Source organism: Teleopsis dalmanni, chromosome 2 (assembly GCF_002237135.1).
Source record: "Teleopsis dalmanni isolate 2A chromosome 2, ASM223713v2, whole genome shotgun sequence".
In the NCBI taxonomy this organism is placed as follows: Eukaryota; Metazoa; Arthropoda; class Insecta; order Diptera; family Diopsidae; genus Teleopsis; species Teleopsis dalmanni.
The window spans coordinates 185,170,421-185,185,119 of NC_051847.1; the positions used below are offsets into that span (position 1 = coordinate 185,170,421).

Here is a 14,699-nt window from a genome sequence, read left to right on the forward strand (position 1 = left end):
TTATGGATTTTGAAGAGTAGAGTTAGTGTTTGTACGATTATATATTATGGTTAAATTTGTGCTGCGTTTTTTTTTACTTTTACGTTACTGTATTAATATAAGTAGTAAAGTAGTTTACAAACAATTATGAGAATGTAGGTATTTTAAAAATACTATATTAGTAACAATTTTTTTGATAGAATTATACTGAACTGAAGTTATAAAAAAAATGGTGTCGGTCTATATGTATATAATAATTATAATAATAATATTGTTGTTTTTGTTTACTATTGATAGTATAAATAAAATACAAATTACTTTACGAGTATGTAAAAATAGAGTAGAACACAGTATAAAGGCATGCTTTGTTGCTTTTGAAGTTTTTAATTTAAATCGAGTTTTTGAAATTTTACGAAATAATTGTATATGCAATTTGTTTATATAAATATATTACTTAAACTTAATATCTATCAGACCTATTTGAGTGTATTGTTGAACCGCCACTGGTGTAACCTTTATGCGCATCGCGACCATGTAGCGAATAACGTGAACCATATTGACTACCATGCCAACTTCTATATGGATCATATTCTTCGATTATTGAAGGCTCTTTCTCAATGATCTATAACACAATTGAAAAAAAATACGAATTTTAAATTAATACAATATATAAAACATATATATATAAACGATTTTGATAAAATAAAAATTTTTCTTCTTAATTGTATTCAAAACAAAATACCAGATTGGCCTAAATAGACTTGTTTAAACAATGAATAAAACTGTACCTCTGTATTCGCACAACTGCAACTCATTGCTGTGCAAAGGAATATATTCATAAGTAACATAATTAGGAAAAGCACTCCTAATGTAATCGCCAACCAAAGTAACCAGGTTGGACGTACACCACCTTCTTCACAAGTACCAGAAATTACTGAAAGTAAAAATAAAATCAATAATGACAATGTATATAATTTTTGATAATTTATTTTTGTTGTTATTAATTTTAACTTACATGAGGCTTCAGCTGGTTCAAGTACATATACTGTTGTACCGGCTACACTTGTACCTTCTTCATTCGGACCTACTTTACGACCACCTCCTTTTGTGAAACCAGCACCTGCTATTGCAACTTCATTACAATCCTCTTCCAAACAGCGACCATAACATTGAATAACATCACATTGTATTTGCAACTCAGAACCTGTGAAAAGATTGGATTAATATTATTTTGAAAAATTAGATAGAGAGGAAAAAATGAGAGCTAACATTTGACGAAATACTATTATAAGCCAAGAAAATAAAAAAACTTCGATACATACATATACATATATAGTTTCATAAGTGTATCAAAATTGATTACTTTGACGATATAGAGTGGGGAGTAATGTTAGATTCAATATAGCCTATTATTCAGATAAAGGGAACTTTAGCAATTTCAATTTGTGCAGATTCTAAGAATGACACGAAACTTGTATGTGAATTTATTCATAAGAACAAATAGGCAACATCATGGGGAGTAGATCTGCAGTTACGACACACATTGGAGATAGGCGTATTTATGCATTACAAGTAAACCGTTTAATACGTGCCTATATCTTAATATTAATTGAATATGAAAACATATCGGTGTCATCATGAAGAGTAAAGTTTGTAGTTGAGGCAAACATTGGAGACAAACGTATTTCTGCATGGGAAGTAAATCTGTATTGTATATCCTGACTTAGTTGGGTTAAGAGAGTTTTTGGTATAGGCAGTAGCTGATTTTTGTGCGGAGATATTTTAGTTGGAGACTTGTTAAATAAGACCTTATTGTGATATAATTATAATCGCGAAAAATATATTGACTCGGTATAGAGGGAGGGCCCTATTTACAAATATTTATGCATTGAATGTGTTATTTATAAATAATATCATATTTTATGTTTAGTCAGGCATGTGGTTAAGAGGACACTTGAGGGTATAAAAACAATGAGTCGAAGGACTATATGTATACATATCTCTATTTATTACAAATACACATTATGGCATGACTAAGTGGTATATTAAATACAGCATATTATTTTGAAGACTTCTCCTCAAGTAAAACCATTGCTATGGGTCTGAGTTCTATAGCAGTGAGTAGATTTAAATATATTCCTTAATATTAGTTGTTTAATAAAAAAATATACATACCTTCAGGGAACTTGAACATAGACTTAATAGTTGCATCAGCAGAATGACCATCGGCACTCGCTACAAATTGTGTAATTATCGAAGGATTCTTTGGGCAACTGAAATTGAATCCAACATATTAAATATGAGTGTGTAATTTAGAGTATGATATAAATTTTAAAATATATACCACATATATATAAAACCATTTCATAAATAAGAAATAAAAATTGTTTGGAATATCAACTTACCCTCTGTCATCTAGCAAAGTGATATTGAAATTCTTCTTATCAAAAGCCAAACAATTTCCAACGCGTATGCCATGAGTGCCTTAAAATAGAAAAATTCGAAAATTTTTTAAATATAATTTAATTAAAATTTTTAACTATAAAAATGTATAACTCGAATTTTTCTTATCTAAATATTTTATTAAATTATTAAATAAAATTTTTACCATTTGGTCTCGTGAACTCCGCACGTAATTTGTACTCATGTCCATAAACCGTTTCACGTACTCGCCTGTCATTTTCTAAGAATTTTAGTATAACGTGAGCATTGTCATCTCTGCAAGTAATTAAAAAAGATGAAATTATGGATTCATATTTATGAGATTTTATAGAAAGATTACGATGCTAAAATATTTTTTGTTCATTTTACACGTACACAATGTAAAAGTTATGTTTAGTAGGTCAATTTTTTAATTTCTTCACTGATCTCGTGAAATTACTTTTCTAAATTGATAAGAAATATATTTAGTCTTGCCTTAAATTATTTAGCAGTTTATTTTTTCGACTTCATACCATTAGCGAGAAATGAGAGCAGCTTTCTATACGAAGAAATAAGTCCAACTTCTCATAAAATAACTAAAATTTATAAAAAATAAAACTAAGTAGGTGGGTTTCAGTGGGTTATATAACTATATATAAGTATATATAACTTTTTAATAATAGGTATTTGACGTGATGCTATCTATTGGCACTTACATACCTACGTCGAAAAGGTAGATGATATAGTAAAGTAGAATGTTGTTTCATATGTCGAGAAAACATTTTTTTACCTAATAAAGCCTATGTGGACTGTCAAATTAGGAAGTCAGCGTTGTCAACTTCCAATGTTACCAAATGTAAATAATATTTGAATGACTAGAGGTTAAGTTACTGTATCTGAAGTGATAGTGCCTCAGCATGTCAGATATTACTCAGTGTTTTGAATGGCTTCATCCTATGTTTATATAACCTCTCTGAAAGTTATTATTTTTCATCGGCATTTTTTCTAAAAAAGTGGAGCTATACGGTACCAAATGAATTGAACTTGGATTGACTGTTAAATTGGGATTTGCGAGAACCTAGATTTAAATAAAATCATATAGTACATATATGACTTATGTTAAATTTTGGACACCCAAATATTGTGTTTTATTTCAAAAAACAATAAAAATATTCATGATGTTATTCTAAATGACTAAAATAAAAAATGTAAAAGTTTGCTGATATCAAAGAGAATGCTTTTTGTCAAATGACATAAACTATTACCAAAGTGGGCACTGTTTTCCTCAGAGTTGTTATTGCATCGTAAATTATTCTAGTGAGCAAGTATAAAAACGACTAAACTTGTGCTATGAGATAGCATGGGAACAGTAAGTGAATGTAAGATAGGAGTAATAAAAGATATAAGTAGGTACGTTGTTTCTAACCTCAACCTAGATTAAGGATTCTTGCCACCTCAATCAATTGGGTTTAAAATTATGAGAGCATAAGTTTGAATCAAACAAAATTGTGACACATACGTATTTATGCGTGACAACTAACTCTTTAGTAAGTGGACTCAATTGGGTCAACATAATTATTGCTGCATGGGAGATAGGTCTTTGAATTTACAGATTTTAGTCATCGACATATGCAGTATTTTGCTGAAAATGGCGCCATTTGTATATCTATTTAAGTAAACATACTGTTTCCTTACATTTTGTTTTTCACATTCTGCTTCCGTTAAACATTAAATTAAGACTATTAAGTTTTTAAATTTAACACAATTGCAAAAGTAAGCTTAACCAGTGGGGACGCGATCTTTACTGACACAAGGGATACTACACCGTTTTAAGTCCCTGATATATGTATACATAAAAATATAATATATAGAATATATACGTTTTGGAGATTTGAGTGACGTTCAGGGCATGCGAAATTTTCTTGACTCCATTTACTACATTTGGTAAATTGCGATAACAGATGGATGGGTCTATTGTGCTCATAATAAAACTAATTTGTTTTTTATTTTGTTAAGTATATAGCCAAGGTTTTTGAGTTTAGTTCCATTATAGTCCGCTTGTATTAGTTTCCAGTGCCTAATTTCAACTGTCTAATTCAGCACAATTCAGGTCAGCTGGACAGTTGAAAATAGGATACTCCATTGTGTCTTTGCAGATGTATCCTTTTTGGTTTTAAATTTTTCCTATCCCTATTTTAAATAAATACAAATTTCTTTATATAAAATGCTTGATTGAAAAGATATTTGAACTATTTTTAATAAATGAAATAAATCTCAAAAAAAATAAAAATAAAAAATAAAATTTATTTGTGTTAATGACATTTGCTTGAATTGATGCCAAGCGTTGGTTTATGTACTAAACGTCAACTTTTGGAAGTCATGTGGGCATCAAGTATAGCAGACAGAGAAATATGCGAGTATCTGAATGAGCTAAGTCAACTTGTATTCATATTTTTAAAATGAAAATATGTATATAGAATATACATAACCATACATACATTCATACATATTTACAATTATTTATATCTTTATGTTTAGTAAAGTATTAAAATTGAATAAATGTAGGAGTTGTATTAAAGTGTATTGTTGTGCAAAAGATTTTAAGATATTTTTGTAAGAATACGTATATTGCAAGATTTTTTATTTTCTTTTTTAAAGGAAATTCAAGGGCAGATTAAAGTTAAATTAAATTTTATTCTTAATTCTCACTTTTTGTAAAAAAAATAAACACAAAAATCGAAATACTTTGAAATGAGCTATATAAAGTAATTGCATTAGCCGGAAAAGATATAACAAATGTAATTATTGTATCGATTGTTCGATTGTATTTATTTGAGATAAATGTAAAAGTTTGTTGCTTAAGTCTTTTGTTTGATTACAAAATTGTTTGCATTACGGAAAAGCCATACTCTTATGTTATTGTTTAATATTTATAATTGTTTGCTTGGTAATATGATTTAATAGATTTTATGCTCTGTTAAATTGCAAAAATGTACAAATTAAGCATAAATTTGTATACAGCAATTAAATATATAAAACTACAATACATATGAATATGTATACCATAAATATATATAGTATATTAGAATTGTGTATAATGTGTGGACATGGACACTGTCTACATCAACCATGACGAAGAAGAGTAATATTTTTGCACAAATATTGCGTGTTCCGATTGTATTTACAAACAGTAAACAAAATTATTTCTGTTTATTTAGAGATACTTACGTTTTATACTTGTGAGTGTGCGAGTTAATAATTATCTAATATTTGCGGAAAAGTCCAAATGAAAACTTAATTACATTCTATTGCATTGATAATTAAAAATTGCATGTTCTTAAATGATTTAATTTGTAGAACAGAAACTATTTTAGAAAGAGAAGGGTCAGTAAATTTATCGTAAAACAATTAATTAAGATTTCTTCTATTTCTCATATTTGAGATTTAATTAGTTCACATAACACTTAAACGAGGTAGCAGTAGCATATATACACAGTAGTATAGTTAATTAATCTACGTTTTTAATTACTTGTAGTTTAGTGTCTTTGGGGCGTGGAGCTGTCATCCTAAATCATGTTCTTATGATTTAGGTTGAGAATTTCAACAGAATTTATACATAAGTATCAATATTTCAACTACAAAATAAATGATTTACTTATTAATTAAGAAAAGTACACTTGCTTGAAGTCAAAAGTTTTCGAGTTGTGTTTGCACTGGGAATATGTTATACATAAGCAATCATTCTTTTGCAGTGCGTCATTCCATAGCTCCATATTAAACATCTTCACGTAATTTTATAGTGTTCTCTTCTTCTTCTTCTGTTATCTTTGCGTTGCAGATTGTCGATATTGATACACGGAAAGTTTGATGTTGCTTCTATTTGTCCAAAGTTTATAATAGATTTTCTTCAATATTAACAATCTCCATAATGGCTTGATAATGAAATTTTCTGTGGCGTGTTAATAATATCAACTGAAAATTTTTGCTTTGTGTAACCAATCCATTCAAATTTGGAAAGGATTTTCTCTTTTTTTTTTTTTGCGTGAGTAATACGCCGCAATAATGTTTTTTCTTAACTCACTAATACTTCTAGTTTTGCTCATAGCTGTATAGATTTTTTATTCATTTCTTTCGATGTTAATCGTCTCCACATCATTTTGCAGCGCCCTCTTCTTCTGTAATCTGAGGCACTACATCGTAAATCCACATTAGCTACACCAACTAAATATTTTCGCAATATGTGACCATTTCATCCAAATTTCGAATTTTGATATTAGTGTTCGGAACGTTTGTTCTTTCCTATATATCTTGATATTTTAAAAGGCATCGATGGATGAGACTTTTGTCATATTCATTATACTGCAAATTATGCGTCAAAACCATAGAACAGTATGCAGAAATTAAAAAATGATATATCTTACAAATAATTCCATTTATTTTTTTATTCTTCATTCTTTTATTCTATTATTGCACTTCATTTTTTATTCCATGTTAATGATATCATTAAAACATTTAGGTAAAATATGGTTCAAATCCTTTCAGATTTACGTTTTCGATATCGAGTGCGTTTCTCTGTAGTTTTTCATTTGTTGTACTCTCTAAACCAGAGAGATTTGAGGAAATCCCATAATTTTGAGAATTTTGGGAAGAAGATTTTGAATTTTAACAAAAACATCATTAGATAAGGAAATTTAAAAAAGGCGGTTTTTGAGATAAAATATTGGTTCAACATTTTCCAAAAAAAAAAATCATGATGCATTAGTAATGAATAGATATATATGTAAATATAGACCTTCAATTTATGTATTTTAGCGGTTTTAGTCCGCTCACAACCCCTGCACTTGGTCTTTTGATTGCTTTTTTGCGAAGACTCTTCTGATTTGATATTTTTTATTTTATTCGTACTCCAATTTAATGTTTAAAAACTTTCCAAATAAAAGAGCCCCTCTGTTCAGTTAATTGGCTTTTGATTCTATTTTGAAGATTCTATTCATTCATTAATTTCTTTCGTTTATTATTCTATCTCGCTCCTTTGATAACAAACTCGTTTATATCGTTTATATTATTCTATCTCGTTCCTTTGATAACAAACTAGCATATATCATATGTATAATGAATAATGGGATCTGGTACTTTAAATTGGTTATTTACTATTCAACTTATATAATGAATAGATTTAATAACTAATTTCTATTCAATAAGTATTTTTTTGATTAACCTTCACATAAGAAAATGGTTAAAATTAAATCTTTAACTGAAGCAACCAATTTTTAATATAAACTACGTAAGTTCCTAGCTAACCTACACTAATTTAACAAAAATAGTGTGATTAATTTTAAAATAACCAATACAATATTTTTTATTTTAAACATATTTTAAAAAATCTGAAATTTATTTTATAATACTTGTGTGTACTTAAGTGCAGTAAAGTGGCATAAGAGTCATCAATCAAAAATTGACAGAATCAATTTAATCGCAAATCAACGAAAAAATTTTAAATTTTATAAGTTAAATTAAAATTTTAATATTATACGAGTATATAAAATATTATACAAAAAAACTTACCGTGCAAAACCAGATTTTCCACAGGTTATAACATAGAATTTGTCATCAGCTAATTCTAGGGTCTTATGAAGACGAACCGCCAATTGAATTGAACGCTCTTCGGTACGCTATAAAAATAAAAATTGTTAATAAAATAATTATAAATGTAAATAATGATTAGCAAAAATTATTATTTAATTTTTATTAATAATCGATTAATCGATTAAATTCCTTTGATAGAAACTAAGTTAATGTAGAATTCCTTTTCCAATTGAAAAAGTTATAGTCAAAGTAAATTAAAAGTATTTTATTGCTATTATGCCACGGTCTAATATTTTTTATGTTTAGTTTTTATTATTTATTAAACTAAATTAAAGTTAAATAACATTACTGTAGATAGTTAAGGTAGTTAGCGTTTATAATCCATGAACATACCACAGTTTTATTAGCTTTATTAACTGTTCACAGCATGCCACATGTGCAGCAAGTGATACTTTTAAGTTTTATATTAAAATAGTTGATAATTTAATTACTATATTTTCTGCATTTAAACTTACTTTGTACTCTACACTTAACATATTCAGTTAAATCTATTTTGAATGCAAAGGTGATAATAATCGATTAAGTTAATTTTCTAACAAATCATTTATCGTATGAATGAGTAATATTACAGTGTGTATATATATTTAATCCTTTAACTCCTAGGAGGAGCATAGGGCCGCTCCAGTGTGTATTAATGATAAATAATTAAATCACTAGTATTTAGTATAATGACTATTCAGAAATTATAAATATTAATCATTGTGGGTCACAAAGATATAATAGAAAAATCTGGTATCTAGTCATAGTGCCTCCTGCGGTGAAGGTTTTAGAATATTCCCGAGATAAGGCATGCCTATCGTAAAAGGCGACTTAAATCCCGGTGCTACGCGGACACTTGTGCAAAAGTGTACATAGTAGTAGGTTTCGTCCCAGCCTAGAATATTTGACCAGAGGTATAAATCTGATACTACGGGGGTCAGTTGCCCGCAGCTTCGGCTGTGCTGACCAGTTGAACTCGTAGTGACTGTGGTTAATACTTAAACTTACACATGTAGAATGATCAGATAATTGTTTATCTTTCATTCGGCGTGGAGTTACGTATTTATCATCGAGTGCTGTGACGCAAAGATCAGCAGAGGTTTGTAGGTAGGCCTCGCATCAAACCATGATAGAATTTATGTTTTGTACATATTTCTTTATTGGTATCGGCGGAAATTTCTTTTGAAATTCCAATGGAGCGTTGATTAATGCTTTATATTAATATTAACTCTCTACGGCATAGAAAGTTTCGTAAAATAACAATAGAGAGCTAGATTTAGTCATAGCGTCATAGTATCTAGAGCTAAACTTTTCTACTATTGGTAAAGTAAAAAATACAAATTTTGTTTAACAATTAGGGTATTCATAATTTCCAGTAACAAACTTAACAGTCGAGTAAATATCAGAGTAGATATACTTGCATCTGGCATTTTATCTTTAATTAAAATCGTCAAATATTTTATATAAAATCCAATCATTATAAAAAATTTTTGAATAAAGTTCCAGTTTTTTCTCTCTTTAAAATATGAGAATCGGGTTTATTGAGATACCACAGATAACTCATACCACAGATGGAAACTACTTTCTCACCTTAATAAAGCAGACAATGTATAGGTATTAACCTATACACATAATATCGGACAGATATTTTGAAAAATAGTTCCCAGAGTGGTTTTGCGCCTTCTGAAGAGTATGGGGCAGTAATAGAGCAAATAGATCATGCTTCCTCGTTTTTCTATGACCCACAACTATAGCAGTAGTCGCTGGAGATATCCCCTAATCGGTCGGCGTGTATACCAAGGCAACAGCATTTTATGTACATCTTTAAGCTATTGTTTGCCCTACTGTGTCTGCCCTTGTAGGTATATATAGAAACCTTGTGATGAAGTTGAGGAAGCATAAGACCTTAATCAATAATGGGAAAGATTATGGGACCAATAAATAATATGGTAATTACAGTAGTCATTAATTGGCTATTGCCATTAACGATTACAGTAACGATTACTTACAAAAAATGTCAAATTAAGTTTTAAATTAATCGTAATTATATGACGGTCATCTTCTAGTAACTATTCGAGTCATTCTAATAAAATTTTCGAGTACAAATAATACTAATCTATTTAATCAAAATGTTCACAAATATCTTATTTTAAATTCATTATGTGGCTAACTTCACTTAGCGTTTTAATAAAAGAAATGTTCAAAACAAAAGAAAAATGCATTCAAAATCAACAAGGAAATGGAAAATGCCACCGAGTGTGACGGAAAAGTACAATTTTCTCATTTTCTTACATATTTGTTTTTATTACATATTTTTAATGTATTTTTCTATATTTTCCTTATGATAATCACATCGAGTTTTCTTTTTTCTTAATGTTCATACAATGAGGAAAAACCCTCACTTTAAGTGGAGACTGTGATGCATTGGCTCATAATCGTATGGCACTGCAGGTAAATCATTACTTTTTTGTATCTGAACATTGATAGCAATTTTAATTCGTTATTTCTTACTCTTTGAGATACATATTTCTTTTTGTAGCAATAATGTAATACTGTAGTAATGTTTCGCTAGTAATTACTACAGAAAATATTTTGTTTTGTTATAATTATTAATTTTTTTTCCTTTCTGGTTGATGAGTTAAAATAGTTGTAAGTGCGTATTTATCTTTAAGTGGTTATTAACTTTTAATTTTTTTTTTTATGAAAAAAAAAAAATATTTAGGAAATGTTTGAAATGATATTTGGAAGATACTTTTTTGTTTGTTATTTATGGGTTTAATGGTCTTTCAAGTAATTATTTTTTTGTTATGAAAATCAACTGGTCACTAACTTTGCGGTACTTTTGTAGCGGCAATAAATGCTGTTTATTGTATTATTAAAAGAGTTGTTACTTTAAATGAAATGAATTGAGCACCCAGCACTTGAGAATTGCATAATTTAAATTTTTAAAATTTTAGAGAAAATTAATTTTTACCGCTACTAAAACCTAAAAGACTTAAGCGCAAAACTCGAAATTTTAAAAGTAATGCTAATTAATGATAAATAATAGCTTCTGGTATGCTATTGTCATAAAAGTTATTTTTTTTATAACTAAAAAAGATTTATGTCTGTATTTATGTTGTTATGTCAGGACATAACGATTACCTTGGCAAGTGCTTGGTAGTTGAGTTTTCAGGCAAAGGTGCAGTGAGTTGGCAGAGAAAGGCGCAGTGAGTTGGCAGGCAAAGGTACAGTCATAAACTGCATCAGTTATATTTTATACTGGTATTTATATTGGTGTGTACATAACAGTAAACATTTGTAAATGTTCTCTCAAAAAAGCAAAAAATTAGGTGAAAAAATGCGATTTATGTCTATTTAGTAACTGATTAACTTGAATAGGACCTTAATGGGGAAATAATATTCTTTGTAACCGGTCATTACCTAATAGGAAGGCATGCACAGTGACCTACAGCCATTACTGATGATTTTTATGACCTTTGCATATAGAAATAGAAAATATTTAGACACACTTTATGTGTCAGTGTCCAGCTTTGAAGAAGCAGGGCTACAATTTTTCGTTTACGACCCCAAAGCACTATCAGAAACGAATATAGTTAGCCAGAAAATGGTGGTTCATTTGTTTTTGCAGCTCAATACCAAGAAAACGGAAGACCAGTGGATTAGGTGTGGATCATACGACAGTATATCTGTGAAAAAAATCTCAGATTTTTTTTTTTCTATTTTAATTATTTGATTAAAAGCTGATGAAGTAATTCTTTATTCTGTAACAGCGCAACTTAAAAACTATTCTATTTTTATTATTCTATTTTACTATTCTATTTTATTTTACAATTCTATTTATTTTACTATTCTATTTATTTTACTATTCTATTTTGAAAAATCACAGTTTCTAAATTTACTTTAGAGATATGGTTTAATGGTATCATTTACTCACAATAGTATTTCAAATCGTATCTTGTTATACGCTTTTGTCTAAATTTTTGTCTTAAACCAAAAACAGAAATATATTTATATATAACTCTATATATATAGATATATAGATATATATAGATAAAATATCGGTATAATTATTATCTTATTTATTTATTTTACTTATTATTATAAGTTTATATATAATAATTATTATTGTTAATCATCTAAAAAAGATTGTAGTTCATTGCTAGTATATTTCAATAATTTTGTTAATATGATTTTATTTTATTAATTTATTATTTTTCAGTACAATAATTAATCATTCATATTAAATCTTGTTAGAGTTTATCTTTATTATTGTAAATTTACTCACTTGAATAATATGCATTATATTTTTGTTAATATTATTTTTTTATTTTCTTTTTAATTTGAATTAAAATTAAAGTTTTAATTAAATGCTTCAATAAGTTGTGTGGAGTTGGAGTTGATGGTCGAACTATGTATCTACACATCAACGATTTTGACAATGACTACGATGAGCTCATTGTTTGGCGAAAATAAAAGCAATAAAACAGCGCTAGGCAGACTCAATTCATTTATGACGAAACACTGGTTGAAAATGCATTACATATTGCTTAAATATATTTTTTTAATTAATTAAATTTTAAATAATTTTTAAATAATTTTTAGAATTAATTAAAAATTATTGTTTTATGTAAGTTTATATGATGTATGAATTTATTAACAAATTTAGTTTTCGCATAAGGTAGGTTGGCACAATGGTTTTTTGGTGTGACATATAGATAACGCCTCAAATCAGATTTATTTTAAAGTCTATGATATATATACAAGTAAGAGAAAGATTAAAAATGTTCACTATTAGCATAAATAGTGGTATACAATATTTTTAATATATTGAATGAAAAAAGTAACGAAAAGTGATTAAACGCTATTTCTTAATAAGGAAAAATACCGGTGAAATAATCGTATGGATATAAGAGGTTTTAAAGATGTTTTTATAAAACCAATTATAATTTATTGGTAGACTAGTTTTAATTGTGTTTACTCAAAAAACTCTGCACATTTAAATGAGATTGTTTTTCCAGAACAGTTACAAAATTTATTGAAGTTGCAATAGATATTTTCCATAAAAGTTGATCATTAATTACTAAAATAAATAAATAACGAAAAAGATATATAATGATTAAAAAAAATAATCAAAATCCAGAGTATACAATTTCATTATAACGCGAGGGAAAAAAATTTATGACGGAATCGATTAAGTGCCCGTCCTCGGACACAATATTATCGTGCCTGATTTTTTGTTACACCTCACCTAATACTTTCTCTATGATGGATGTGAACTTTAAGCACTTTCGGTGCTTTGGTGTTTAGACGTTCGGTTGTTTTGGTAGATCTGGAGTAACTGCATCGTATAAAGTTTTGGGCATATTTGTGAAATCTCTAAAAATACAAGAGTTTATTTCTAGTATAATTTCAAGTAAATAATCATGTTAGTGATCCAGTTATCTGCTATCTATAGTTCTAGGCTATCATTATATTAACGATTCGATTTGCGAATTCGGTGGGATTTCTTTGTATACTATAGGGGGGTTGTATGCTGGTGTTAGATTATAAAGTAAGATATAAATTGCAGAAATATAGTATCAATATTTATTAGAAATATATAAAAAATGAATGTAACTAAAGGAATATCCAAATATCCGCTAAATATAAATAAACATTGTCCGTTATAAATTTTGATTAGCTGCACTTACATTAATTATTAATAAATTGAATGATAGCAGAAATATGTGAATTATTTTAGATTCACTATATAAACAGCGTGTAAACGCAATAATATCTAGTTAATTGGCCGTCAAAAGATATATTTAAAATTAACGTGGCTAGAACAAAACGTCAAAGAAGTTGTTCCATTGATTTTTTTTCAGAGCAATTAATTAGAGAAATAGATATAATTGCCCAAAAAAACTGGTATGTCAGACTTTAAAACAATAGTAGAGTTACATGAATACTTGCAAAATATTAAATAAATAAATACATCACGTTTTTTGCATTGAGAGATACTAAACTGACCTCTAAGAAGCTGACCAAATTAATTAATTTAAATTAAATACATCATTTTTCTTTTGTTATAAGGGTTTGATATATAAAATATAATCAATCTTATTTTTCCTTTAATATTAAATTTAATTTTGTACATTTGTAAATAATTAAGTAATTAATAAAATTTATAAGAAAAGTAAAATTGAAATTGGTTCGATCTATTTTTTTATTTTATAAAAATTGGTAATTGGTTATTTATCTAACTGTAGTTCAAACAAGTGGTTAATGTCGCTTTACATAAATTATCTTGTAGATAAATTTATATAAGTGTAGTTTAAATAAGTGGTTAATGCTGCTTTAAAAAAATTCCTCTGTAGAACCTCGGACTTGACTAAGCAAATCTCTAAATTCCTAACGACCTGTTAAAAGGCCAATTATTATATACTATAATAAACTTCAATTTACATAAACATTTAATTATAAAAATTTTATATGTAAATAGGTGATTTCTTAGAAAACTTCTTATTTCTATCCATTAATTTTTGTTAGACTTAAACAAATATATGAGTCAAGTTTTTCTAATGAAACACTTTTAGTCATCTGCCTACATTTAACAACGACATAAATATGAGATACGCGTACAGTTTATGATATTTAATAATATAGATTTTGTTCAAAAAATAATTATAAGG

General features: G+C 27.8%; 1 protein-coding gene across 1 annotated transcript in view; it reads right to left on the reverse strand.

Annotated features, from left to right (window-relative positions):
- LOC119673929 overlaps positions 1-14,699 on the reverse strand; it is a gene marked incomplete at its 3' end in the record, with an annotated part of 53,352 nt that continues 38,653 nt past the window's right edge. The window contains 7 exon segments of the mRNA XM_038085046.1: positions 1-601; positions 768-913; positions 995-1,183; positions 2,155-2,252; positions 2,385-2,463; positions 2,588-2,697; positions 7,966-8,072. Coding sequence (XP_037940974.1) covers positions 440-601; positions 768-913; positions 995-1,183; positions 2,155-2,252; positions 2,385-2,463; positions 2,588-2,697; positions 7,966-8,072 — 891 coding nt within the window.